Raw genomic sequence first — 25,411 nt, 5'->3', positions numbered from 1 at the left:
TACAAACTCATAGAAGCTTAGAGTAGAATCGGGTTGCCAGAGGATGGGAGTGGTGGGGAAATAGGGAGCTGCTATTCAACTGGCATGAAGTTTAATTTATAGGAGATGAAGCAGTTCTAGAGATCTGCACTGCAAGATCATGCCTATAGTTAACAATAATGTATCGCACTCTTAAACATTTGTTGAAAGGGCCTATCTCATGTTTAATGTTATCACAACAATGAAAACAACCCAACAACTTAGGATGATCCAGCAGAAGTCACACCTGGTTGAAGGTGGTACCATTACTGTTTTGTTCAGTGACCTTATTGCCCTTTGGGGAGTGTGGGTGGAATGGGGGTAGATATTACTTCATGTGATAAAAGACAAACAGAGAGTCTTCTAAATTTTATTTAGAATAAAACCAGCATGGTAGAAATACATCAGTGATACAAGAGAAAAAGAACTTGATTCCTTAATAAAATGACTTACAAGTACAAAAATGGACCCCATCTTGTGTTCTGCTTTACTTACATCCAACTCTAACCTGTGAGCATATTAGGAAAAAAGAAGCAAGTGCATCCAAGAAAATCATTTGTAACTTAATTTGTATGAGGTGGGGCAAGGTTGCTTTTGATCCAAGTCTGGTATTTCTTGTTTAGCAGGGTGTAGATTCCAGGCTTTTTGGCGACACCACATTCATGACCTCCAGAGACTATGGCATGGAAGACACCTTTACAAATCAAGGGGCCCCCTGAATCACCCTGGAAAGAAGAAAAAGGGAAAATATGTGGTGAGAAGCTGTTGGAATTTTTTTTTTAAGCACCAACTGTTGATTGTTCAAAGGAGTATTATCTGGGTCGTTGCTTTCTTTATGTCCTGGAGAGTGTCTGACACTGCCTTTTACTCGTTATAGGTTCTCTATATGCCTGTCTCTGTCTAGGACTATGTTTCTGCCTACTTGCTTCTCTGTTTATGTCTCTAACTATGACTATGACTATGCCTCTGCCTCTGTCTCGGTGTCCATGTCCTTGTCTCCGTTTTGTCCCTATCTATGTCTACTTTCCTCTGGGAATCAATGACTGTTGACTATTTATTAAAGAACGGATAAGGTTTTAAATAATCCACTGAAATAAAATAATCTTTTAAAGTTGTATATTTCATTTTGATGCTCATAGACCTAAAATCAAATTGCTATTGAGAGTAGCAGAAAAGAGCAATGTATTGTAGTAAATGTCTTGATGGCAGGAATTATATGTTCTCTGTTACTTATTTATTTTTTTGCATCCTCACATGGTTGGACATAGTGCTATGTATATGTACCACACTTAGTAAATACTTAGTGAATGAAATGATTTTTGAAGATTCACTCTAACAGCAAAACATGTAACTAAATTCTATCAAGTGAAGGGAAAGAGCTAGAGAGGGGATGGCATGGTCTTTTAATGAAGAGCTGGCTTCTTTGAAGACCAGCCTTTCTCTTTGCTAATGTTCACATTGCAAACTGCAGTGCCTTGTACTTTGGTCAACCATGATAACAGATGTTTAGGAGGGTGATGGTCTTGGGTACTGCAGATGCAAAAGACATTTGAAGTCATCATATCCTCTTCCCCAATAATACTTAATATAGTATGAAATGAATACTGTATTCTAATTTTTAAAAAAATTAGTAATTCATTTGTACTATATATTAGTATAGTTCATATAAACATGAACACCTATTTTTTTCTTTACCATCTTAGTAAACAAAAGATTTTGAAAAATATAATGACTCTTGTTCCTTTTTTTAAGACAGGATCTCATTTTGTCACACAGGCTGGAATGCAGTGGCAAGATCTCGGCTCACTTCAGCCTCAACCTCCTGGTCTCAGGTGATCCTCCCACCTCAGCCTCCTGAGTAGGTGGGACTACAGGCGCATGCCACCATGCCCGGCTAATTTTTGTATTTTTTGTAGAGACAGGTTTTCACCATGTTGCCCAGGCTGGTCTCAAACTCCTGAGTTCAAGAGATCCACCCACCTTGGCCTCCCAAAGTGCTGGGATTACAGGTGTGAGCCACTGTGCCTGGCCTTTTGTTTCTTTTTGTTAGTCAGCAGTATGGTCTGAATGTTTGATTCCTCCGAATTCATATGTTGCAATCCTCACTCCCAAGGTGAGGGTATTAGGAGGTGAGGCCTTTGGGAGGTGATTAGGTCATGGAGGTGAAGGCTTCATAAATGAGATTAGTTCCCTTATTAAAGAGGCCTAAGAGAGACCCCTCACCCCATCTACCATGTGAGATTAGAGTGAAAAGAAGCCGTTTATGAACCAGAAAGTAGGCCCTCCCCAGACACCAAATGTGCTAGTGCCTTGATCTTGATCTTGAACAGAATAAAGTTCTGTTATTTATAAGCCACCGAGTTTATGGTATTTTGTGGTGGCAGCCCAAACAGACGAAGACAGTCAGTCAGCATTACTTATGAAACACATACTGTATATTTGAGCTTTTTGCATTCGAGTCTTATAAGACCTCCTTATTGATTAATCCGCAAGGTGGTTCTTTAAATAAGTTATCTTCTAATCACCACTAGTGACTTCAGGGTTGGTAGACTTTCTAAGGAGGATAACACCTCTCATAGGAAGCCTGTAAAAGTTGTCAGATATAGTCTATTATCCTGATTAACAAACATTTAGTGGGTGCTTATGAAGCATTGGGGAAGTTTTTACAATCCATTCACATTGGTAGATGAAAAAGAATAGAGAATGCTGTGCAGGAATGGAGAGAAAGTGTTTAGAATTGTGGTTTTGTATTCTCTATGCCCCTCCCTCCTCCTCAGCGTCAGTGAGCAATGGAAGCTTGGCTACTGTACAGCGCTCCGAGATGCCTGTTTAAAAGAGAGATTCTTACCTTACAGGAATCCTTCTGGCCTTTGGCATCTCCTGCACAGACCATGTCTTTGGTGATAAAAGGGTCGCGATTGTAGTAACTTTGGCTGTTGCAAAGTTTTCGACTTAGGACAGTAACAGTGACTTCTCGCAGGGTATCAGAAGGTCTTAAGAAATCTGGGTCAGTGGCTCCCCAGCCAGTAACCTCGCATTTGGTTCCAGATCTAAGATAGGTTTTGGATCTTACGTGGAGCAGCTTGACATGTTTATTGAGTTTTGCGGCTGTTTGAAGCTGACAGATTGATAAAAGATTGAATTATTTCTTTCCCAGTAGTATTCTGATGCTAGCCTGTGCGTTGTATGTGTGGTCTCCGTCTTAGGCAGGCGTCCCTGTTCTGGAATCTACTTTGGTGGTGGCCTGCAGCTGCATTTGTGGTTGTTGCTTTTCTGACCATGCTCTCTACTCCCCGAGGAGCTCACTGAGGCTTGGGGAGGGAGCTTATAGACAGCAGGAATTCTGTCCAGTCTCGAGCAAACTGGCCTTCGCCCTGCATTGGATGGTTTTGTGTGGAATAACATCCATAGGTCATGACTTTGAGGGCTGGGCTGCTTCCTGCTGGATAGGACCCTTGAGTATGGTCTAGACCAAGTTTGGACTAGACTAAGTGTGGTCTAGACTAAGTTGTAACTCGCTGCTGAGCCCCTGAAGTCACTTGGTTGGCTCTGTTGTATAAACAACTGTTGTATTTTTTACTTGCTAATGAGAAAAGCATTTGGGAGAAAAGCTTTCAGTGTGGATCCTTGGGCTTTGTAAGATGTTCCCCTCCTACATATGTGAGTATCAGAGTTGCTTTTCCTTGTATAAACGCAGCCCTGATACATTTGTGATAAATTCTTGTTTCTTTCAAGGCAGTATATGGAATAACATGGGCCCTTATAAAATATATCATAATCACCTCAAACATGGGGAGGGTGCTAACAAAATGCTTTTGTGCAGGTGATTAACTAATTGAGCCATCCTGTATAAAAATGTTGACAAAATAGAAGGAAGGCAATGCTGCTACCTACCTTAACCAGCATAATATCATTTGATTGAGGATCTGATGTAAATCTTGGGAATGGTATAAATTTTTTAATCTCCAATATTTGTTTGGAGGCCTCATTCTTTGAGAGAGAGTGTGCTCCTAAAACCACAGTGGGAGACTGGCCTTTGGTAAACCTAAAAAAAGCAAAGAGAATGAAAGCAGCAGAATGATTCCCAAATCCCCCAGTGGGGAGTAGTGATGGTGGAGAGGGTTATATACATAGAGAAACAAGGGCTATCTCCAAGGTAAACTGCTTAAGATTAGGTGGAGTGACAAAGGTCTTAGAGGACCCCAGCATGAATTGATATTAAGGGCCAAATGACTTGCCCTTAATCCCATCCCAAACCAATTCCCTGGAATTGCAAAAGAATATCAGAACTTGTATCCAACTGGGGAAGGAAAAGGAGTGAAATCCTAATTGACTTAGATCAAGTTTAAAACAAAATTGTGTTCATTTATGTAAAAATAAAGGAAATTATATTTCATGAGTTTGTAGTTTGAGATTTACACCAACTACCATTAAAATTTTTGTATTGTGGTAAAATATACATAACAAAATTTACCTTTTTAACCATTCTTAAATGTACAGTTTGGTGGTATGAAGGACATGTATATTGTTATTCATCCACCACTATCATCTCCAGAACCCCAGAACGTTTTTATCTTCCCAACATTAGGTGTTTTAATAATTAAGGTAGCCAGGTGCGGTGGCTCACGCCTGTAATCCCAGCCACTGGGGAGACTGAGGTGGGAGGATCATTTGAGGCCAGGAGTTTGAGAGCAGCCTGGGCAACATAGTGAGACCCCCAATCTCTAAAAAAATATTAAGGGGCACAGTGGTGCCTACTGGGCACGGTGGTGCATGCTTATAGTCCCAGCTGTTTGAGACGCTGAAGCAGGAGGCATTGCCTGAGCCCAGGAGCTGGAGGCTGAAGTGTCACAGCCTAGATGACAGAACAAGGCCCCATCTCTTCAAAACAAACAAACAAACAAACAAACAAACAAGCAAACACCACGAAGACCCCCACCCTACACTTGCTCACTCACATGCCTAGACCTCATCTCAGGTCAATGTGGGGAAGTAAGGCCCATTACATGGCAGTCAGATATTCAATTTGTCCTGTCCCCTCAATTAGAACAAAGATTTGGTCAAGAAAGGAAAACTTTCCTCAAGGGAAGAAAATAGTGCTAATTTGAAATGAAGATACTTTAAAGTTAGTAGTCATTCCATCAGGGAGATTTATAGGGTACGAACTGGTGAGTCAGGTGAAGAAATAGATTTGTTTTTTGGCTTTTTTTTAACCTTTTTTTTTGAGACGGAGTCTTGTTCTGTTACCCAGGCTGGAGTTCAGTGGCATGATCTCGGCTCACAGCAATCTCTGCCTCCCAGATCAAGCGATTCTCCTGCCTCAGCCTCTCAAGAGGCTGGGACTACAGGTGTGTGCCACCACGCCTGGCTAATTTTTGTAGTTTTAGTAAAGACAGGGTTTCGCCATGTTGGCCAGGATGGTCTCGATCTCCTGACCTCAGGTGATCTACTGGCCTCAGCCTCCCAAAGTGCTGGGATTACAAGTGTGAGTCTCTGTGCTCGGCAGGTTTGTTTTTTACATCTCTGGTCATACACAGTTCTAGTACCAGTGTTACAACAGTGCCACAATTGATCAGATTTACTCTTTGTTGGATAAAATTACATTTACAGCAGTGATAAAGTAGAAATAATTTTTAGAGATTTTGGCAGTACTGTAGAGCCATTTGTATCCTACAGATATATTCCATTACAGTGTCTGTCTTTATGAAGCCCACCTCAGATCTTTTAATTGTATTTGTTTATGTGTAACTATTTCTTTTGTACTTGAAAAAGCTACCAAAGTAGATTGCAGTAAAAACACACATACTCATGCATACAGGTTAATAAAGATTAATAAAAGTTACAAAGAGCACAGAAACATACAGAAAAAGGAAGACATGATTGTTTCAGATTTGGAAAATGAGCAAATGCCTGTGGTGGAGTGGGTTTGCTTATGGCAGAGCTGTGACCGCCTGGAATGACCACTTTTTGGTTTGTACCAAAAGAGGTTATTTTTATTTATTTTGGGAATTCCAGCTCTATTTGTTGAAAAGTTTGCCTATTGCAAAATCAGGATGGGGTGGAAATTTCTCATAGGATGTGGACTGGATTTCCTAGGATTGATTTGAATTTGAATTCAAATTCAACATACCCACTAAACCCAAAACTTTGTAGGAGAAGGGTGACAAAAATCTTCAGGATGAATGCTCTAACAGAAAGGTGGGCACGTGCCTAAATGACTCACACAAAGAAGGCTGTGAAGTACAAATGAGAGGTATGGAAGGTGGACTTTCACTAAGGGAGGGGTGCTGAAAAAATGTCTGTTTTTTTTTTTTTCATCTTTTACTAATTTCCTCGGCGAGTCATTGCCTTTGAAATGTTTTGGTTATTTTTGTCTCCACTGGGATGTGTTAAGACCAAAAACAACCCAAGCAGACCATTATTCCTTCTGAACTTTCAATTTCTAGATATCCTTCAACTGTAATCTGTGCTACTGAGGTCAAGTTTTCTGCCCACGGGATACCTGGAATTACTTGAGTTCTAGGATCCCACCTCCTTAGCTAAACTGAAGTCTGAATTCACACAAAGGAGAAGTGATAATACCAGTGTTTTTGAGTTGCGCAACACAGTGTTTCCCCAAGTGCAGTCTTCAGACTTGCTTCAGAATCACCTGGAGGTATTGGCTTAAAATGTGGTTTCCTGAGTCCCACCCTGAACTTTCCTGGAAGAGAATCATATACGGAGCAGAACGACAGTGGGGCTTATAGTAGGTCTGCTGAAGATATCTGTAAACATTGTCTCAACTGAGCCTAACAACAACCTTTCTCAAGGCTGGTAAAGCTGATGGGCTGTGTATTCATTACCAGTAAAATATTGTTCTTTGACTGGTCCAAGGTGACACACCTCATAAATAGGGGAATCAGGATCCAAATTTGGCTTTTGGTGACTCCCAGTCCAGTGCTCTTTCCTCAATCCCTCTTTGAACCCCGTGCCAACCCCCTTGAAGCCTCTTCTTTTCTCTGCCAGCCTGCCTGGACGCTTAGCAGTGTTTCTGTTTAGACCCACCCCTTGAGGTCTGGCAGCAAAGGCAGGGTCCCTATGTCTTGGAGATTTCTCTTGCCTAAGAGAGAGGGAGAAGAACTTGGCTGTCAGACAGGGAGGTCTTCCCAGTCTTATCTCGTCAACATCAGATTAGTTCCTTGGTTATTACCATGGAAGGCACAGATAATTGTATAACAGTACTCGATAACATCTATTAAGTTCTTTGTGTTCTGTGTTAAGCATTTTACAAAGCTTCCCTCATTTAAACCTAACAACAGCGTGGTGAGATAGGTATTATGATAATCTCCATTTTAGAGATGAAGAAATTGAGGTGCAGGTAAGCGAATAAACTTGAGGACCTTTGCCTCCAGGAGGCACATCCAGGCAGGATTAAAGCTCATTTGGCTTGAATCTAGAGCCTGAACATTGAACCATTTTGTTCCAGGAGCCTTGAGCATTTGAGATGGAGTGAGGCCGTGTGGAAGGGGCTGTGGAAGGTTCCATCTAACACCTTGCTAGGCAGGTTGGGGCAGGGGGAAGTGCTCTGTGAGGGGGTCTGGGAGAGAATCAGGAGAACAGGGTATAACAGCTGGTGAGAGTTTTGCTTCTGGTAAGTTAAAATGCTGAAAATAAGTTTGTACAGGACATTTTAATCAATTTCCTTTTATATTTGACATGGCAACTAATAAAGGGGCCAGGATACTGAGGGAGGAGCTGTGTGGATGGCTGGTGAGAAGGGATCACTCCCAGGTTTGACCTTCTTCACAATTTTGCTGAGAGAGAGGCTTGGGGCAAACTATTCCCACAGGATACTGGGGAGTACATTTGTGGGAAGCCACCATTGAGCTATTTCGTAAATATTTTGAATTTCATAAAGCTTAATATTTTTCCAACCACCGATCTGCCTACTTTTTACACCCAAGTGTCCTGTAGAGGAAATGCATTCTACATATTTTGGAGTTCTTTATACCCCAGCCATTTAAAATGATATTTAGCAATAGTTTGTTTTAAGAAAAAAAAAAAAAAAAACAACCTCTAAGACCTCTCTCCAGTGTTTTTTTTTATAATCTCTTTCCCCAGTTTGGGAATCCACTTCTCATGACTTAAATCCACTTGACAAAATTTAAAATTCAACTTAGTAATATTATTTAACTTCCTATAACACTTTATGGCTAGTGAAACACTTTTTCATACACCATGTTTCAGGCCTAGTCAAAGAAAGAAAGAAAGAAAGATCTTTAAACGTATTTCTTTCTTTCCATCCAATGTTTGTTGAACATTTAAAAGTCAAGCTCTCTGTCTGGGGAGGTTATAGACCATTTGAATGTGTATCATGAGCATATTTGAAGATGTGCATATTTTGCATTAAATGAACATTTACTGACAGTTCCCCACTCTGTCTCTCTCATCTCGCGGGGGCAAGTGCCCTGGAGAAGAGAGAAGTGATGGGGATGAGAGTGTGATTTCTATGAGGGCAAGAACCCCATGTAAATGAAGTAACCATATTAAATTGGAAATCAGTGGGTTGCTATTTAGAGATAGCAGAAGGTCTCCCTGTCTGCAGGCTTCAAAACTTCAATTTGTGATCAAACAGTTCCATTTAAATGGGGCAATCAGACAAAACCCCCAAAGCATGGAAAAGCAAATCAATTGAGTTGTTCTGTTTAGATATAGACAATGCCTGGAGAGCAAACCAGGACAGCTAAGAGAGATCTTTAAGTGAAAGAAAAGGAGAAGGCTCCATTTCAGCTTATTGGGCAAGAAACATAAGGAAACATACACACAAACAAAAAACAAAACCAAAAACCCTAAGCAAACAAACAAAACAACAAACACCAAATTAGTTTTCTACTGGCATTTCCTTTTGTGATGGTTGCAGCATCCCAAGAGGGGTTTTGTGCTTTATTAGCTGAAGTAAGAGAATCCTACGCCAAAATGGACTTTGGGAGGTTTTACTCTGTCTTCAGAAAAGCTTTCATTCTAAGTATCCGAGAAAATAAATCTCTCATTATCTTTCTCTTTTTAGAAGTCATCAATAACTTGTTTTTTTTTTTTTTTTTCCACCTAGGAAAGTTGTAAGTGGTGAGTAGCTACTGTTAGGAGTGGCAAAGTAGGCTTCTCATGCGTATAATACTAATGATAATAGCTGCAATTTTTTTGTGCTTACTAAATGTGCCAAGCATGCTAAAATACTTAACAGAAACAGATACTATTCTCAAACCCCACAAAGCAAGTATGATATTATTATTACCCCTTTGTAAAATGGGGAAGCTCAGAGCACAGAGCAAGCTCTGGTTGTCTGATTTCCTCTTGAGCAGTGGATCTAACAAGGTCAAGAATACTGTTGCTTCAAATATTACCGTTACTGTGTTCCCTGCATTATACAGAGGACTTGATTTTGTCTAACATCTTGCCTGGGAAAAGCAGCTCAGTTCTCTCTGAAAAGGAAAACCCAGGCCAGAAAGCATGGATGTGGAAGAAGGTAAGTAAATGCCACCAGTTGGTCAGTGACCACAGAAACTAACTGTAGGTCAAATTCTCACTCAGGAGAGATAAGCTTCTCTTATAGCTATAATACATTGCAGAAAAAACACATGCCTGGAAAAGTGTGGCGGACTTACGGATATTGGCAGTGGGCCGCTGTCAGCACCCACTGTGGATCAATCAGAACACCTCCACAAACGTGATGTCCGCCATACTGGATGGAGGCCATAAATGGCCTGGAGTGAGGTGACACTTCTTTCCCTCCAATAATTTCCATATTGAAACCTACAAAAGTAGACCAAAGATTTCACACAAAAGATCTAAACAGACTGTTTCATGTAATTCTTCCAATGACAGGCACTATATTATTTTCAAAGCTTAAAGAACAACAATAACCCTACCTAAAAGCTACAATAATTTTACTGATGAAAAATTTGTATAATACATTACAGTTCAGAAAGATAGGAATGATTGTGAAAATAATTTTCATCTATAATATAACAATATGGTCAGTAGAAATTCATTTAAAGTTTACATGTAGATATAGGAGATACTTACACACAGGAGTCATACAAGCCCCAGCTATTAGGAAAAACAGAGAAAAGGAAGAAAACTTAGTCATTTTAAAGACTTAGATTTAAGAAGCCCAGATGAAATGCTTTGATTGTGTGATGAAGGAAGAAGATTCTGAAGACTGCGTTTGGTTCTTGTAAGTTTTGACTTTCTCACCACAAGTGTTCTAGGGGTAAGATTGTTTTCACACCTAGGTGTAAATGTTATGTATCAGTTTGGGGACTTACAGGTCTGTGCTTTTAGCACTTTTTTGTTTTGTATTGTTTTGAGATGCAGTCTCCCTCTGTCACCCAGGCTGGAGTGCAGTGGCTCTATCTTGGCTCACTGCAGGCTCTGCCTCCTGGGTTCACGCTATTCTCCTGCCTCAGCCTCCCGAGTAGATGGGACTGACTACCTGTGCTCACCATCACGCCCAGCTAATTGCTTTTAGCACTTTTTTGGGAGAGGTATGTGGGCCATAAAGAACTCCTATCTGGGGATACCATCTGTAATATCTGTATCAGAGTACTTATGTTATAAATAAAATTTATACTATATATGTATATAATATTTATAAATGAAAAATATCCATGCAGTAAGAATGTAATGAAGTTTTAGACAGAGTTCAAAGATGTCCATTGCTCTCAAGCAATACTTACTATTTTTCCTGGCACAAAATGTTGCCTATCGTATTTCATTCTTCTCTCTTTTTCATTTGAACATAGATATGGTTACCTCACAATGTGGCTTAGCTAAAGCCTGAGCATCATCCAGAGAAAGCCAAATGTTTTGCAGCAAACATCCCTACTCATGTCGTTTTTCTAAGTTTGCCCAAATTTGGTTAAATTTTAGTTACATTTTTGTGAGATTTCATAATGTTATTAAAGGTGAGCATTGGCAACTATTTTTGATTCAGAGTCTCTCTTTTACTCACTTTTAACTGAAAATGGCTGTATGCTTTTCCAGGGACTTAATAATAATGTCTTTTAAAAATAAAGGACTGCATTTTGTACTTCTCCCCAGAGCAGATGACGATGCGTTGCCAGGCCTTCAATACAAAAGGTATTAGACTCAAGATTCTACAAGATTCTGTTGGTACCAGACACTGATCAGCAGTGCAAATATAAAATGAATACAAATAGATCACGCACCAGAATGCCAACCACTTCCTAGAAATACTGATCAAAATTTGCATTACATCAACAGATCTTTCTTTTAAGATGTATGCATTCTGTCTTCCATTCATTTTAGAAAGGAGAATTAAAATCCAGAACTTTTATGCTCAGCAGATTGCAAGAGATTCCTATCACATTGTTTTCTAGCACAGAAAGTAGGAATAATAATAATTAATATTATAATTATATATTATAACTTAATAATATATAAGTAAAATGCCTTAAGTTATTTCCAAAATTCTTTTTATGTGATCATTTATGGTTTCATTTCTATGTCTTTGAGGAAAGCAGGACAACTATTATATTTACATTACAATGGAAGAAATAAGTTCCAAGAGGCTAAGTAATTTGCCCAAGGCAACACAGCTTATGACCTAGACCAAATCACCTGCCTGACCTCCCTGTATGTTAACTTACATGTGAATGAGTACTCTGCCAGAACACAGAATTTTATAAAAAGCCTGCTTCCCTTGTATAGGGATGTGGCAACAGCAAAGCCTTCTACATATTAAACGGAATGAACAAAACCAATGCAGAGCAGTGACTTCCTGCCAGAGAGAGCAGAAGGTGAGATAAGGAGGAGCCAGGTTAAGAAAAGCCACAAGCTTAATAAACCAAACTTATTACTCCCACTCAAATGTCCCTGTGAATTTTCAAGTCATCTTTGTCACTGTTGATGTGCCTTGGATGGCTTTACTGTGTGCCATTGTTCGACATTGGAAGGCGGACAGGATGGCATCTGTTCCCTGCTACATCCCAGTGATGCTGGGATCATAAGGAAGATGGTGTGTGACAGGTAGAAGTCATCTGAACTCTAAGGAAGAAATAAATTGTAAAGGACAAAGCTTCGTGTGTGTGTGTGTGTGTGTGTGTGTGTGTGTGTGTGTGGTGGGGGAAATGGGAATGGTTACAAACATCTCTCAGCTGCTTATTTCTGAGGAGTAAGGACTAAAGTCCACATAGCATTGTACAAATTACTGAACGTTTTTAGCTGTATTTCCAGGGAAGTGGTTGTCCTTAGTCTTGTTTTATGGATAAAGAAACGGAAATGCAGGGACTTGCTTGAGATTACCGCGTTAGTAGGTGGCCCTTAAGCGCCTATGTGCTGGCTCCCAGCTCCATGTTCCTTTCAACCTGACTACATGCCTGCCTCTTTTGAGAAGTCCCTGGGGGCTTAGATGCTCTGAGAGACAAGCTGGCTGTGCAGAAGAGAAAAAGGGTTTAGCCATATGCACTGCGTGCAATTAGACATGGGTGAGATTTAGTTCAGTTGGGAAGGGTCTCATAACTCTTTCTTGTAGCTGACTTGGAAAATTCTGAGAATCATGTTGGTTAATAGCAATGAGTTATTTGGTTTTGGCTTCAGACCAATTAGCCAGTTAATAGTATCATTTGTTATTATATTCAAGATCCTGGATTTGAGAACAGTGGGCTGTGTAACATGATGAGCTCGGTGATCTAATTTATTTCTGGGTGTTGGTTTTCGTTCTGTTGAGTCTGCTGCAGGGAGGGCCGTGTTTGCTTTGGATGGCTTTACAGCAGCTGTACCGGACTGAGCAAGTGCAAGGCCGTGCTCAGAGCAGGGCTGGCCTTCACACGTCGTGGCCTTGTGGTTCTCCTTTGCTGTGTTTAGCTGTCTTTCTTGCTGCTCTTAGAGATGTTGTTTCTGCCTCTCCTGTGTTTCAGGATACCCTTATAGAACAGCTGTTCCGCTGCTCCAAAGGCCTCGTGTGGTTCTACCCCTTGGACTGCCTTTCTTCAACAGCCCAGACACCTGCTCCGTCAGATTTATAAGCCACACCCCCTAGAGCCATGTCAATCAAAGCATGATCCGCAGACCTGTGCCAGTCTCCGAACCTGTTTCTTACTGATTTGGAGCAAGATGGGGACAGAAATTGAGAGCCAGAGTTTAGAAACTGTAACAGCTACTTAACATGTCACTGTATTAATTTATTTTATTAATGAAATATAGTTTTTCCAATATAATAAAAATTGGGTGTGTATTTTGTATGCCTTTGTTTTTTATTTAATTACTTTTTTTCTATTTATTTGTATTGTATAAACGTATCAGTTCACAATGGGCTGAAACTGAAAACAAACAAATTAACAAACTAAAACTCCAAACATGCTGGTCTCTCCCACAGGTAGTCTGAGAAACACTGCTCTGTAGACATAAGTGCAAAGCAGATTTGTTTCAAGCCCTTCCCATTTATTCCCTTTTACATTCCTTTGAAAAATGTTCTCAACATCAAGGTTTCCCAGGCTGTCCAACCATCCCCAGCCCTTGGTACTTTACATCAGGATTTGGCAGAATTTCCCTGGGTCCCTCCCTTGTAGCCCACCATCCTCCGGTCCTTGACTTCTGTCCAGTAATGGCTTGGCTAATTTGGTAAATGAATCTACTAACACCCATAGTGAAACTATGGCAGCTTTGAAAATTGGGCTTGGGAAGGATATTGGGGTGCTGTATAATGATATTAAGTTCAAAGTTCTCAAGAAAATGTAAATCCCACCTCAGATTACAGTCATCCCTCCCATGAGGTCCTTAAAATGAATGAGCTTAAGGGCAGTTGGCAAGGAAAGCAAAGTACCCCTCAACCCAGAGCTGGGCTGTAACATGGGTTGGGACACATGGAACACTGCCTTTTCCTAAGCAACTTAAATGTAAAAACTTCAGAGGGCTGCTCTAAGGCCTCCCCTTGGTGGAATGATGGTGGTGGCAAAGGTGAGATTGAGGGAAATTTGTTTTGTCTTCCTCTACCTCAACTTTAAATCAGAATATATTTTGCATGTTAAATCTTCCTTTCATAAATATGAAGACACGTTTTCTAAACTGTCATTATTGAGTTAAATCACACAATAGTATGGCAACTTCCTTTTCCTTTACTCCTCTCCAAGTCAGCTATGAAATGACTGGAATGGATGAGAATTGCGTTGAGTGCAGGGTCCTGATATACGGAGTAATCATAGGAAAATACCTTGAGGACTTGGCAAATAGGGATATTCCAGCACTGCTGGTGCTGTCTGCCTGGTCATACACTGTCCCTATCTCAACTTTGTCTCCAGGCCTTACTCTGCCCTTTTATGACTCCTCTTCTTTTTCTTTTCTTCTTTAGAGAAGCCTTTGATGTTCATTTCAACTGAGTTCAAATGTTATGGGCAGGATGAGGAAAATCCCACATGGGGTGGTCCCTGTGATGTCGCTGGACTCAAGACAGATCACTTGCATTGTCTGCAATACTTGTCCTGAAAGATTTGCACATGTGGAAATTCTTTCAACAGTAATGACTGCCAAAGGAAGGTTTTCAGCTCCAGGCTTGTGGGTATCCTGGCCTTGTACAGAGGAAGGTGAGGACTATGTGAGCCTACCGGTGTTTTAGGGAGAAAACTGGGGTAAATATGTAGGCCAAGTTAAGGGAAAAATACCAGAGAAGGACCAGGTAATAAAGACCAGAGGAAAGGTGGAGGAAGGAAGGGAAGGGAAGGGAAGGGAAAGGAAGGGAAGGGAAGGGAAGGGAAGGAAATAAAGAAATACTGTTGAATAAAGAAGGAAAAATGATCAATTGAGGATGGGAGGCCTTATAGTGGAACACTTCCATTTATATTTGAACATCTCAGATACAGTACTGTGATACAGTGCTGTGCCCCAAAGGCAGATGTGTTATCATTATTTTACAATGGAAACAGATACGTTACAAGAAATAATCTCATCATGCTGAAAGCGATTAAATTGTTTAAACTAGTCAGGATGGTTTTACAAAATAAACAAAGTCACAGCAGGCAAAGTAGTAGGAATTTCAAAATGAACGACCACGTTCATTAATGAGGGAAACACAGTAATTGCTATGGCCAAGCTGGAACACAGCAAATGTTATCGATTGATTCAGTATTCACTAATTTTCCACTGAGAATCAATTCAAGTAGAAATCTAGGTATGATATAAATACTTTTTCCAAAAAGTGACCAAACAAGACACACACACACACACACACACACACACACACACACACACACACACAACACACACACACACACCCTTCCCTTCCCATCCTTTTTTCTATGAGGAAATGAAATCATTATAAACACTAAATGAGAGGGTGAATTAAAAATAATGTTTAAGAGAGGAAGGCATAAAGGAAACTATCAATAAGTTAGAGCATAGAAGACTTTTGTAAGGTAGAAAATACCATAGGCAATATCCAAAGACAAATGACAAAATGCTTGTCACTTACATTGAAAACATTTCCCCCCAAAGAGAATGTCTTTAATATGTGAAGGGTCCTTATAAATAAAAGTAACAGTAAGTGGGCTCAATGTGAGCAAATCAATATAAATATAAATACAACAGTATTTTAGTTAAACTAACTCACTAGAGACCTGGTATATAAATAATATTTAGAAATAACCTTGATGACTGTTACAGGATAAATAATGAAGCACATTTTACATTTTTGCAACAAACATATGTGTGCATGTGTCTTTATAACAGAATGACCAACATTCCTTTGGATATATACCCAGTAACGGAATTGTTGGGTTGGATGGTTATCCCAGCACCGTTTATTGAAAAGGGAATCCTTCCCCCATTGCTTGTTTTTGTCAGCTTTGTTAAAGATCAGATGGTTGTAGCTATGTAGCCTTATTTCTGGGCTTTCTATTTTATTTCATTGGTCTATGTATCTGTTTTTGTAACAGCACCATGCTGCTTTGGTTACTGTAGCCCTGTAATATAGTTGGAAGTTGGACAGCATGATGCCTCCAGCTTTGTTCTTTTTGCTTAAGATTGCCTTGGCAATTCAGGCTCTTTTTTGGTTCCATATGAATTTTAAAATAGTTTTTTTCTAGTTCTGTGAAGAATGTCATTGGTAGTTTGACAGGAATAGCATTGAATCTATAAATTGCATTGTAACATTAAATCTATAAATGTCAGTATGGCCATCTTAATGATATTGATTCTTCCTGTTTATGAGCATAGAATATTTTTCAGTTTGTTTGTGTCATTTCTGATTTATCTGAGCAGTACTTCGTAGTTCTTCTTGTAGAGATCTTCACCTCCTTGGTTAGCTGTATTCCTAAGTATTTTATTATTTTTGTGGCAATTGTGAATGAAAGTTTGTTCATGACTTGGCTCTTGACTTGCCTGCTGTTGGTGTATAGGAATGATAGTGATTTTTGCACATCAATGTTGTATCCTGAGACTTTGCTAAAGTTATTTATCTGCTAAGAAGCTTTTGGGCTGAGATGACGGGGTTTTCTAGATATAGGATCATGTTATCTGCAAATAGGGATAGTTGGACTTCCTCTCTTCCTATTTGAATGCTGTTTATTTTTCTTGCGTGATTGTCCTGGCCAGAACTTCCAATACTATGTTGAATAGGAGTGGTGAGAGAGGACATCCTTGTCTTGTGCTGCTTTTCAAGGGGAATGCTTCCAGCGTTTGCCTGTTCAGTATGATGTTGGCAGTGGGTTTCTCATATATGGCTCTTATTATTTTGAGGTATGTTCCTTTAATACCTGGTTTATTGAGAGTTTTTAACATGAAAGGATGTTGGATTTTATTAAAAGCCTTTTCTGTATCCATGGAGATAATCATGTGGTTTTTGTCTTTAGTTCTGTTTATGTGATAAATCACATTTATTGATTTGCATATGTTGAACCAACCTTGCTTCCTGCGGATGAAGCCTTCTTGATTGTGGTGAATAAGCTTTTTGATGTGCTGCTGGGTGGATAAGCTTTTTTATGTGCTGCTGAATTCAGTTTGCCAGTATTTTGTTGAGGGTTTTTGCATCAATGTTCATCAAGGATATTGGCTTAATTTTTTTTAATCTCTGTCAAGTTTTGGTATCAGGATGATGCTGGCCTCACAGAATGAGTAGGGGAGGAGTTCCTCCTTTTCAATTTTTTAGAATAGTTTCAGTAGGAATGGTACCAGTTCTTCTTTGTACATCTGGTAGAATTCAGTTGTGAATTCATCTGGTCCTGGCCTTTTTTTTTGTTGGTAGGCTATTTATCACTGCCTCAATTTCAGAACTCATTATTGGTCTGTTCAGGGATTCAGTTTCTTCCTGATTCAGTCTTGAGAGGGTGTATGTATCCAGGAATTTATCCATTTCTTCTAGATTTTATGGCTTATGTGCACAGAAGTGTTTATAACATTCTTGGATAGTTGTTTGCATTTCTGTGGGGTCAGGGGTAACATCCCCCTTTTCATTTCTGATTGTGTTTATTTAAATCTTCTCTCTTTTCTTCTTTATTAGTCTAGCCAGTGGGCTATCTATTTTATTATTTTTTTCAAAAGATCAGTTCCTGATTCATTGATCTTTTGAATGTTTTTTCATGTCTCTATTTCCTTCAGTTCAGCTCTGATTTTGGTTATTTCTTGTCTTCCACTGGCTTTGAGATTTATTTGCTCTTGGTTCCCTAGTTCTCTTAGTTGTGATGGTAGGTTGTTAACTTGAGATCTTTCTAACATTTTGATGTGGGCATTTAGTGCTATAAATTTCTGTATTAACACTATGTTAGCTGCCCCAAAGATTCTGGTATGTTGGATCTGTGTTATCATTAGTTTCAAAGAACTTGACTTCTGCCTTAATTTCATTATTTACTGAAATGTCATTCAGGAGTTGTTTATTCAATTTCTATGAAATTGTACGGTTTTAAGTGAATTTCTTAGTCTTAAGTTCTAACTTGCTTACACTGCTGTCTGAGAGACTGTTCGTTATGATTTCACTTCTTTTGCATTTGCTAAGGAGTATTTTACTTCTGATTATGTGATCAATTTTAGAGTAAGAGCCATGTGGTGATGAGAAGAATGTATATGTTGTTGTTTTTGGGTGGAGAGTTCTGTAGATGTCTATCAGGTCTGCTTGACCTAGAGCTAAGTTCAGGTACTAAATATCTCTGTTAATTTTCTGTCTTGATGTTCTGTCTAATATTGTCAATGGGATCTTAAATCTCCCACTATTATTCTGTGTAAGTCTAAGTCTCTTTGAAGGTCTTTAAGAACCTATTTTATGAATCTGAGTGCTCCTGTGTTGGGTGCATATATATTTAGAATACTTAGATCTTCTTGTTCAGTTGGACCCTTTATCGTTATGTAATGTCCTTCTTTGTCTTTTTTGATCTTTGGTTTGGTTTAAAGTTTGTTTTGTCACAAACTAGGATTGCAACCCCTACTTTCTTCTGTTTTCCATTTGCTTGGTAGGTTTTCCTCCATCCTTATATTTTGAGCCTATGGGTGTCACTGCATGTGAGATGGGTCTTTTGAAGATAGCATACCAATGGGTCTTGGTTCTTTATCCGCTTGCCAATCTGTGTCTTGTAGTTGGGGCATTCAGCCCATTTACATTTAAGGTTAGTATTGATATGTGTGGATTCGATCCTGTCATCATGGTATTAGCTGGTTATTTTGCAGACTTGTTTATGTGGTTGCTTTATAACATCACTGGTCTGTGTACTTCAGTGTGTTTTTGTAGTTACTGGTAATGGTCTTTCCTTTTCATATTTAGTGCTTCCTTCAGGAGCTCTTTCAAGGCATTTCTGGTGGTGCATTTGCTTGTCTGAAAAGGATCTTACTTCTCCTTCGCTTATGAAGCTTATTTTGGGGTATGAAATTCTGGTTTGGAATTTCTTTTCTTTAAGAATGTTGAATATTGGCCCCCAGTCTGTTCTGGCTTATACAGTTTCTGCTGAGAGGTCCATTGCTAGTTTGATGGGCTTCCTTTTGTAGGTGACCTGGACTTCTCTAGCCGCCCTTAACATTTTTTTCTTTCACTTGGACCTTGGAGAATCTGATGATTATGTGTCTTGGGGATGATCTTCTTGTGCAGTATCTTATTGAGGTTCTCTGCATTTCTTGAATTTGAATGTTGGCCTGTCTAGCTAGTTGGGGAAGAATGTAACTGACCTGATAGAGCTGAAAAACACACTATAAGATACGTAATATAATACAATATTACAATTACTGGATGATATCCTGAAATATGTTTTCCAAATTGGTTCCATTCTCCTCATCTCTTTTGAGGTATACCGATCAGTCATAGATTTGGTCTTTTTACATAACCCCATTCTCCAGTTTTTCAAGGTTTTGTTCAGTCTTTTTCATTCTTTTACCTCTATTCTTGTATGCCTATCTTATTTCAGAAAGACAGCCTTCAAGCTCTGAGATTCTTTCCTATGCTTGGTCTATTCTCTTATTAATACTTGTGATTGCATTATGAAATTCTCGTAGTGTGTTTTTCAGCTCTATCAGGTCAGTTATTCTTCACTATACTGACTGTTTTCTCTGCCAGCTCCTGCAATGTTTTATCATGATTTTTATTTCCCCCCCATTGGGTTACAATGTGCTCATTTAACTCAGTGAACTTCATTATTATCCACATTCTGAAGCCTGCTTCTGTCATTTGAGCCATCTCAGCTTCAGCCTGGTTCTGAACCCTTGCTGGAGAGTTGCTGCAGTCATTTGGACAAAAGAGGGCACTCTGGTTTTCTGAGTTTTCAGCATTCTTGTGCTGATTTTTTGTCATCATTGTGGGATTATCTATCTTTAATCTTTGAGGTTGCTGACCTTTGGATGGTTTTATTTTTATTTTTAATTTTAACAGCCTGGCCACTTTTCCATTGGGCTGCTGTGGTTTGCTTGGGGTCTACTCCAGTCCCTAGTTGCCTCAGATTTTCCAGTGCCTGGAAGTATCACAAGCGAAGGCTGTGAAACAGCAAAGATGGCAGCCTGCCCTTTCCTCTGGGAGCTCTGTCCCAGGGAGGTATGGACCTGTTGCTGGTCTAAATGCAACTGTAGGAGGTGGCTGGAGATCCTGGTTGGGACTCTCGCCCTAGTCAGGTGGAATGGGATTGGGAAACTGCTTAAAGAAGCAGTCTGGCCATGCCTTTGTAGAGCAGCTGTGCTGTGCTGTGCTGCCCTGGGGTATAACTTCTGCACCAGTCAGCTTGAGCTCTCCAGAGCCCGCAGGCTGGAACATGTAAGTCACCAAAACAGCAAAGATGGTGGCCCACCCATACCCCCAGGAACTTTGTCCTAGGGAGAATTCATACGTCTGTAGGCCAGAGAACATCGGCAGGGATGGCTGGAGGTCCCAGTTGGAAAGTCCTGCCCAGTGAGGAGGAACAGATTGGGGACTTGCTTAAAGAAGCAGTCTGGACACATATTGGTAGAGCAGCTGTACTGTGCCGGGGGACCCCTTCCACCCCTGGTTGTTTTGGACTCTCCAAAGCCTGCAGGATGGAACGGCTGAGTTGCCCAAACAGGAAAAATGGAGGCCTGTCCCTCCCCCCAGGAAATCTATCTCAGGTGGTTGTGACACTGTTGTGGGTGGCTGGCTGGAATTCCAAGTGGTGAGTCTTATCCTGTAAGGCACTGTGGAAGTGGGGCCCGCAGACTGTCACTGCTTGGCCCCCTGGATTCAGCCTCTTTCCTAAAAGTATGCACAGAGGACTAACCTCCCACTTTGCTGGGTTACTTTTCCCGGTTACTTTTGCCAGGAAGCCCAGAGCTGGAGTATGTAAAGCTCCTGGGCCTCTGTGCATGCCTGAGAGGCTGATCTGCCTAGACTCCATGCAGTTCTGTGTGTCAGAATGATGACCCTGGTGGAGTGGATTCATGAGGGGATCTCCTGAGCTGAAGGTTGCAAAGATTTGTTGGAGAAACATGATTTCCTGGGATTGCACATTCACTCACCACTTCCGTGGGAGGGGGAGGTTTGCTTGGCTCTATGTTGCTCCATGTTGCTCCTGGGTGGGCCGTCATTTTGCCTTACTTTTCTCTGTTCTCTGTGGGTCGAATTGCTTCCTTGATTAGTCCCAATCTGAGTACCTGGATGTTTCAGTCGAAGGTGCTGTGTTTACTCACCCCTTTCATTCCTCTTTGTGAGAGCCACATACCCTAGCTGCTTCTAGTTGACCATCTTGATCACTCCCCCTCTTTTTTTTTTTTTTTTAAGAGATGGGGGTTCTCACTATATTGCCCAGGCTGAACTCAAACTCCTGGGTTCAAGCAATCCTCCTGCCTAAGCCTTCCAAGTAGCTGGGACTACAGGCATATACCATCTTGCCTGACTTTAGTTCTGGTGTATGACTTCTAAGGTCCTTTGAACACTAAGGTGTACTGTTAGTAACCAAGGGGTTATGTGGTATGCTAAGTTTCTGGGACTTTCTGGACCACAGGCCATTTCTTTTTATAGAGCATGTTTTTCACAGATTCCACAGAACTCAGGCTGGGAGACACTGAGGATTTTTCCCACTCCCAGAATGTCAACCATCAACTGCATTGTGGATTTTTTTCTACCTTGACCTCTCTTCATAATATTGCTCCAACAACGTTTTCTTTTACAGCTCTCCTCTTAATTCCTTGCTATTAAGTAAGAATTGATTATTTTCTACTCACTACCTCCATGCCAGTCAAGCACTTACCATATTGCTCACGTGTTATGGGAAATGCCACTTTCTCCACAGTGTTTTTGGATCATTCCAGATTGAAGTGTTTTATCCTTTTTCTAAAAGCAGGAGGGACCCATAGAAGTGACAGAGTCAACATCTTGCATAATATTGTTATTATATTTTCATATTCCCCCTATTTATCCCTCTGTTCATCTCTGAGATTGGTAACTTCCTGAGGGCTGCATCTATGTACTTTGTACCAGAAAGAAATACTCTGAACTGCAAATAACAGAGAATCTAACAGAAATGGACTTAAGCAATGAGGAAATTCCTTTTATCACATAACAAGAAGCTCAGAGAGAAGGTGGCACCGGGGTTGATTAATACAGTGCTCAATGTTGCTATCAAGACTTTGATGTGCTTTCCCAGTCCTCACACTCACTAACTTTGTGTCCCAGGTGTCACATCTGGCCACAACAAGGATAAAGGAAAGGAGGGAGCAGCTGTTCCTGTAGGTACCTTTTAGGATTGCACATTTTCCCAAGAAGCACCTCTCCCCTCTCACATCTCACTGGATCACTTGCCTTCCTGAAACCAATCACCAGTAAGGAAATAGAATTTTCCACTGGACTGACTTAGACACATCCACCGAGTTGGGATTTGGGTCATCATCAATGAGGAAGAGAGACACGAACAAAATCAATGTTCCATTAGCAAGGTTGGGAATGGTATATGTTACACCTTAATATTCTTCTGTTCAGCCCCCACAGAGTACGCTGCACATTCTATAGACTTGCTAAGTACGTAAACAAAGGGTTGTGCCAAATGCATTTAGTCAAGATTTTATAACTTTTCATCTGTCTACTACCTTTCCTGACTTTCTATGGGGAAGATTAAAAGTTTACCTTACAGTGGAAATATTCACAGGTGAACATTTATAGTTGTTAATTGTATATTCTAAATACTAAAGCCTTTTCTCCCTGTATTCTTTACACCAGTAATATCAGGAACTAGGGATATAATAGAGTCATTTTGAATAAAGGTCTCCAAGGGAATTCACAATGATAAAATCAAAATAACATAAAATAGATTCCAAATTAAGATTTTCATTGTTTTCCTCAACAAAATTTTAATGTTGGAAAGCTTCTTTTCTATTTGCTCATGTCCAAGATAGCAAGCATATTTCATTGTAAGTGATTTGATGCCAATAGTTGAATCAGTCTGTTTATTAAGAGAGAAACCAAACCAAAGTGCTCAAAGTTTTCTATAAGACAAGGACGTTTTCAATAATTCATAATTCAGGAAGGAAAACTCTCCTAGCAGACCAGTCAGCTTGCCATCCCAGACATCTAGAACACTTCCATTGTTTATTCTTAAGGTTTTTATTCTCAGATGTTGTTTTGTGAATGTGTCAGAAGAGATCCAGAGAAAGGAGACTGGTGAAGAGGAAGATTATGTGCATCCAAATGGCCAATACACTTGCAGAAAAGGGTCGGAAAACTGATGGGAAATCCCTGGGTCAAAAACCAGCAGATGGTAAACCTATCTTTCATTTTAGAAATAACTTTCTGGGGGAAATGACTTCATTTTCAAATTTTAAAGTAGTAATAACAACCACTGGCAACAGTTGCCATCCTGCAATATATTTTCAACTTATTGAATAAAGATTACTCTTCCGATGGAAAAACAAGGAATAAAAGAAGTAGGCAGCCAGCATTTTGCCAAGTAAATCAGAGCAAAGCCAAGACTGTAGCAATTTAGCAATGAAGGCTCAATGTCTGCTGAAATTTATATTATAGACAGAGTCAAGTAAGTCCTGGACATAAAACAAGATCAACAGGGAGCGCACATAGAAGGATTATCAGAATGTGGACAATGCAAGTAAGAGACAAGAGATAATTCAGATAAATCCACAACAGGTATTATTCTTTTGTTTTTATTTTTTATTATACTTCAAGTTCTAGGGTACATGTGCACAACGTGCAGGTTTGTTACATAGGTATACATGTGCCATGTTGGTGTGCTGCACCCATTAACTCATCATTTACATTAGGTATTTCTCTTAATTGCTATCCCACCCTCCCCAAACCCCACAACAGGTCCTGGTGTGTGATGTGTGATGTTCCCTGCCCTGTGTCCATGTGTTCTCATTGTTCAGTTCCCACCTATCAGTGAGAACATACGGTGTTTGGTTTTCTGTCCTCACGATAGTTTGCTCAGAATGATGGTTTCCAGCTTCATCCATGTCCCTACAAAGGACACGAACTCATCCTTTTTTATGGCTGCATAGTATTCCATGGTGTATATGTGCCATATTTTCTTAATCCAGTCTATCATTGATAACATTTGGGTTGGTTCCAAGTTTTTGCTATTGTGAATAGTGCCGCAATAAACATATGTGTGCATATGAATTTATAGTATTATGCTTTATAATCCTTTGGGTATATATCCAGTAATGGGATTGCTGGATCAAATAGTATTTCTAGTTCTAGATCCTTGAGGAATCGCCACACTGTCTTCCATAATGGTTGAACTAGTTTACGGTCCCACCAACAGTGTAAAAGTGTTCCTATTTCTCCACATCCTCTCCAGCACCTGTCGTTTCCTGACTTGTTAATGATCGCCATTCTAACTGGTGTGAGATGGTATCTCATTGTGGTTTTGATTTGCATTTCTGTGATGATCAGTGATGATGAGCATTTTTTCTGTGTCTGTTGGCTGCATAAATGTCTTCTTTTTAGAAGTGTCTGTTCATATCCTTTGCCTGCTTTTTGATTTTTTTTTGTAAATTTGCTTAAGTTCTTTGTAGATTCTGGTTATTAGCCCTTTGTCAAATGGATAGATTGCAAAGATTTTCTCCCATTCTGTAGGCTGCCTGTTCACTCTGATGCTAATTTCTTTTGCTGTACAGAAGCTCTTTAGTTTAATTAGATCCCATTTGTCAATTTTGGCTTTTGTTGCCATTGCTTTTGGTGTTCTAGTCATGATGTCCTTGCCCATGCCTATGTCCTGAATGGTATTGCCTAGGTTTTCTTCTAGGGTTTTTATGGCTTTAGGTCTAACATTTAAGTCTTTAATCCATCTTGAATTAATTTTTGTATAAGGTGTAAGGAAGGGGTGAATTTCAGTTTTCTACATATGGCTAGCCAGTTTTCCCAGCACCATTTATTAAATAGGGAATCCTTTCCTTATTTCTTGTTTTTGTCAGGTTTGTCAAATATCAGATGGTTATAGATGTGTGATGTTATTTCTGAGGCCTCAATTCTGTCCCATTAGTCTATGTATCTGTTTTGGTACCAGTACCATGCTGTTTTGGTTATTGTAGCCTTGTAGTATAGTTTGAAGCCAGGTAGCATCATGCCTCCAGCTTTGTTCTTTTTGCTGCGGATTATCTTGGCAATGTGGGCTCCTTTTTGGTTCCATATGAACTCTAAAGTAGTTTTTTCCAATTCTGTGAAGGAAGTCATTGGTAACTTGATGGGGATGGCATTGAATCTATAAATCACCTTGGGCAGTATGGCCATTTTCACAATATTGATTCTTCCTATCCATGAGCGTGGAATGTTCTTCCATTTGTTTGTGTCCTCTTTTATTTCATTGAGCAGTGGTTTGTAATTCTCCTTGAAGAGGTCCTTCACATCCCTTGTAAGTTGGATTCCTAAGTATTTTATTCTCTTTGAAGCAATTGTGAATGGGAATTCACTCATGATTTGGCTTTCTGTTTGTGTGTTATTGGTGTATAGGAATGCTTGTGATTTTTGCACATTGAT

General features: G+C 39.9%; 1 protein-coding gene across 2 annotated transcripts; it reads right to left on the bottom strand.

The window, feature by feature from the left end:
* Positions 1 to 374: 374 nt before the first annotated feature.
* Positions 375 to 10,211, bottom strand: GZMK (granzyme K). 2 transcript variants are annotated; one of them, XM_005556895.5, is made up of 5 exons: positions 10,081 to 10,211; positions 9,660 to 9,807; positions 3,913 to 4,063; positions 2,867 to 3,136; positions 375 to 743 (listed from the first exon to the last, which is right to left on the bottom strand). In XM_005556895.5, the coding sequence occupies exons 1-5, from the start codon at positions 10,142 to 10,144 to the stop codon at positions 582 to 584; spliced, it is 795 nt and encodes a 264-aa protein (XP_005556952.3). In that variant the 5' UTR covers positions 10,145 to 10,211; the 3' UTR covers positions 375 to 581. The 2 variants fall into 2 exon arrangements, with proteins under 2 accessions (XP_005556952.3, XP_073851230.1); XM_073995129.1 differs by lacking the exon at positions 2,867 to 3,136.
* Between the last annotated feature and the right edge of the window lie 15,200 nt (positions 10,212 to 25,411).

The sequence above is a fragment of the Macaca fascicularis genome, chromosome 6 (assembly GCF_037993035.2).
Source record: "Macaca fascicularis isolate 582-1 chromosome 6, T2T-MFA8v1.1".
Classification (NCBI taxonomy): Eukaryota; Metazoa; Chordata; class Mammalia; order Primates; family Cercopithecidae; genus Macaca; species Macaca fascicularis.
The sequence above is the reverse complement of the archived record's forward strand: the minus strand, read 5'-3'. Positions and strand labels throughout refer to the sequence as shown.

Coding starts and splice junctions, on each gene's coding strand:
- GZMK (XM_005556895.5), bottom strand. CDS start 10,144: ATGACTAAGTTTTCTTCCTTTTCTCTGTTTTTCCTAATAGCTGGGGCT. Junction 3,137..3,912: donor ATGATATTATGCTGGTTAAG/GTAGGTAGCAGC, acceptor TCAATCTGTCAG/CTTCAAACAGCCGCAAAACT. Junction 744..2,866: donor GCCAGAAGGATTCCTGTAAG/GTAAGAATCTCT, acceptor TCTTCTTTCCAG/GGTGATTCAGGGGGCCCCTT.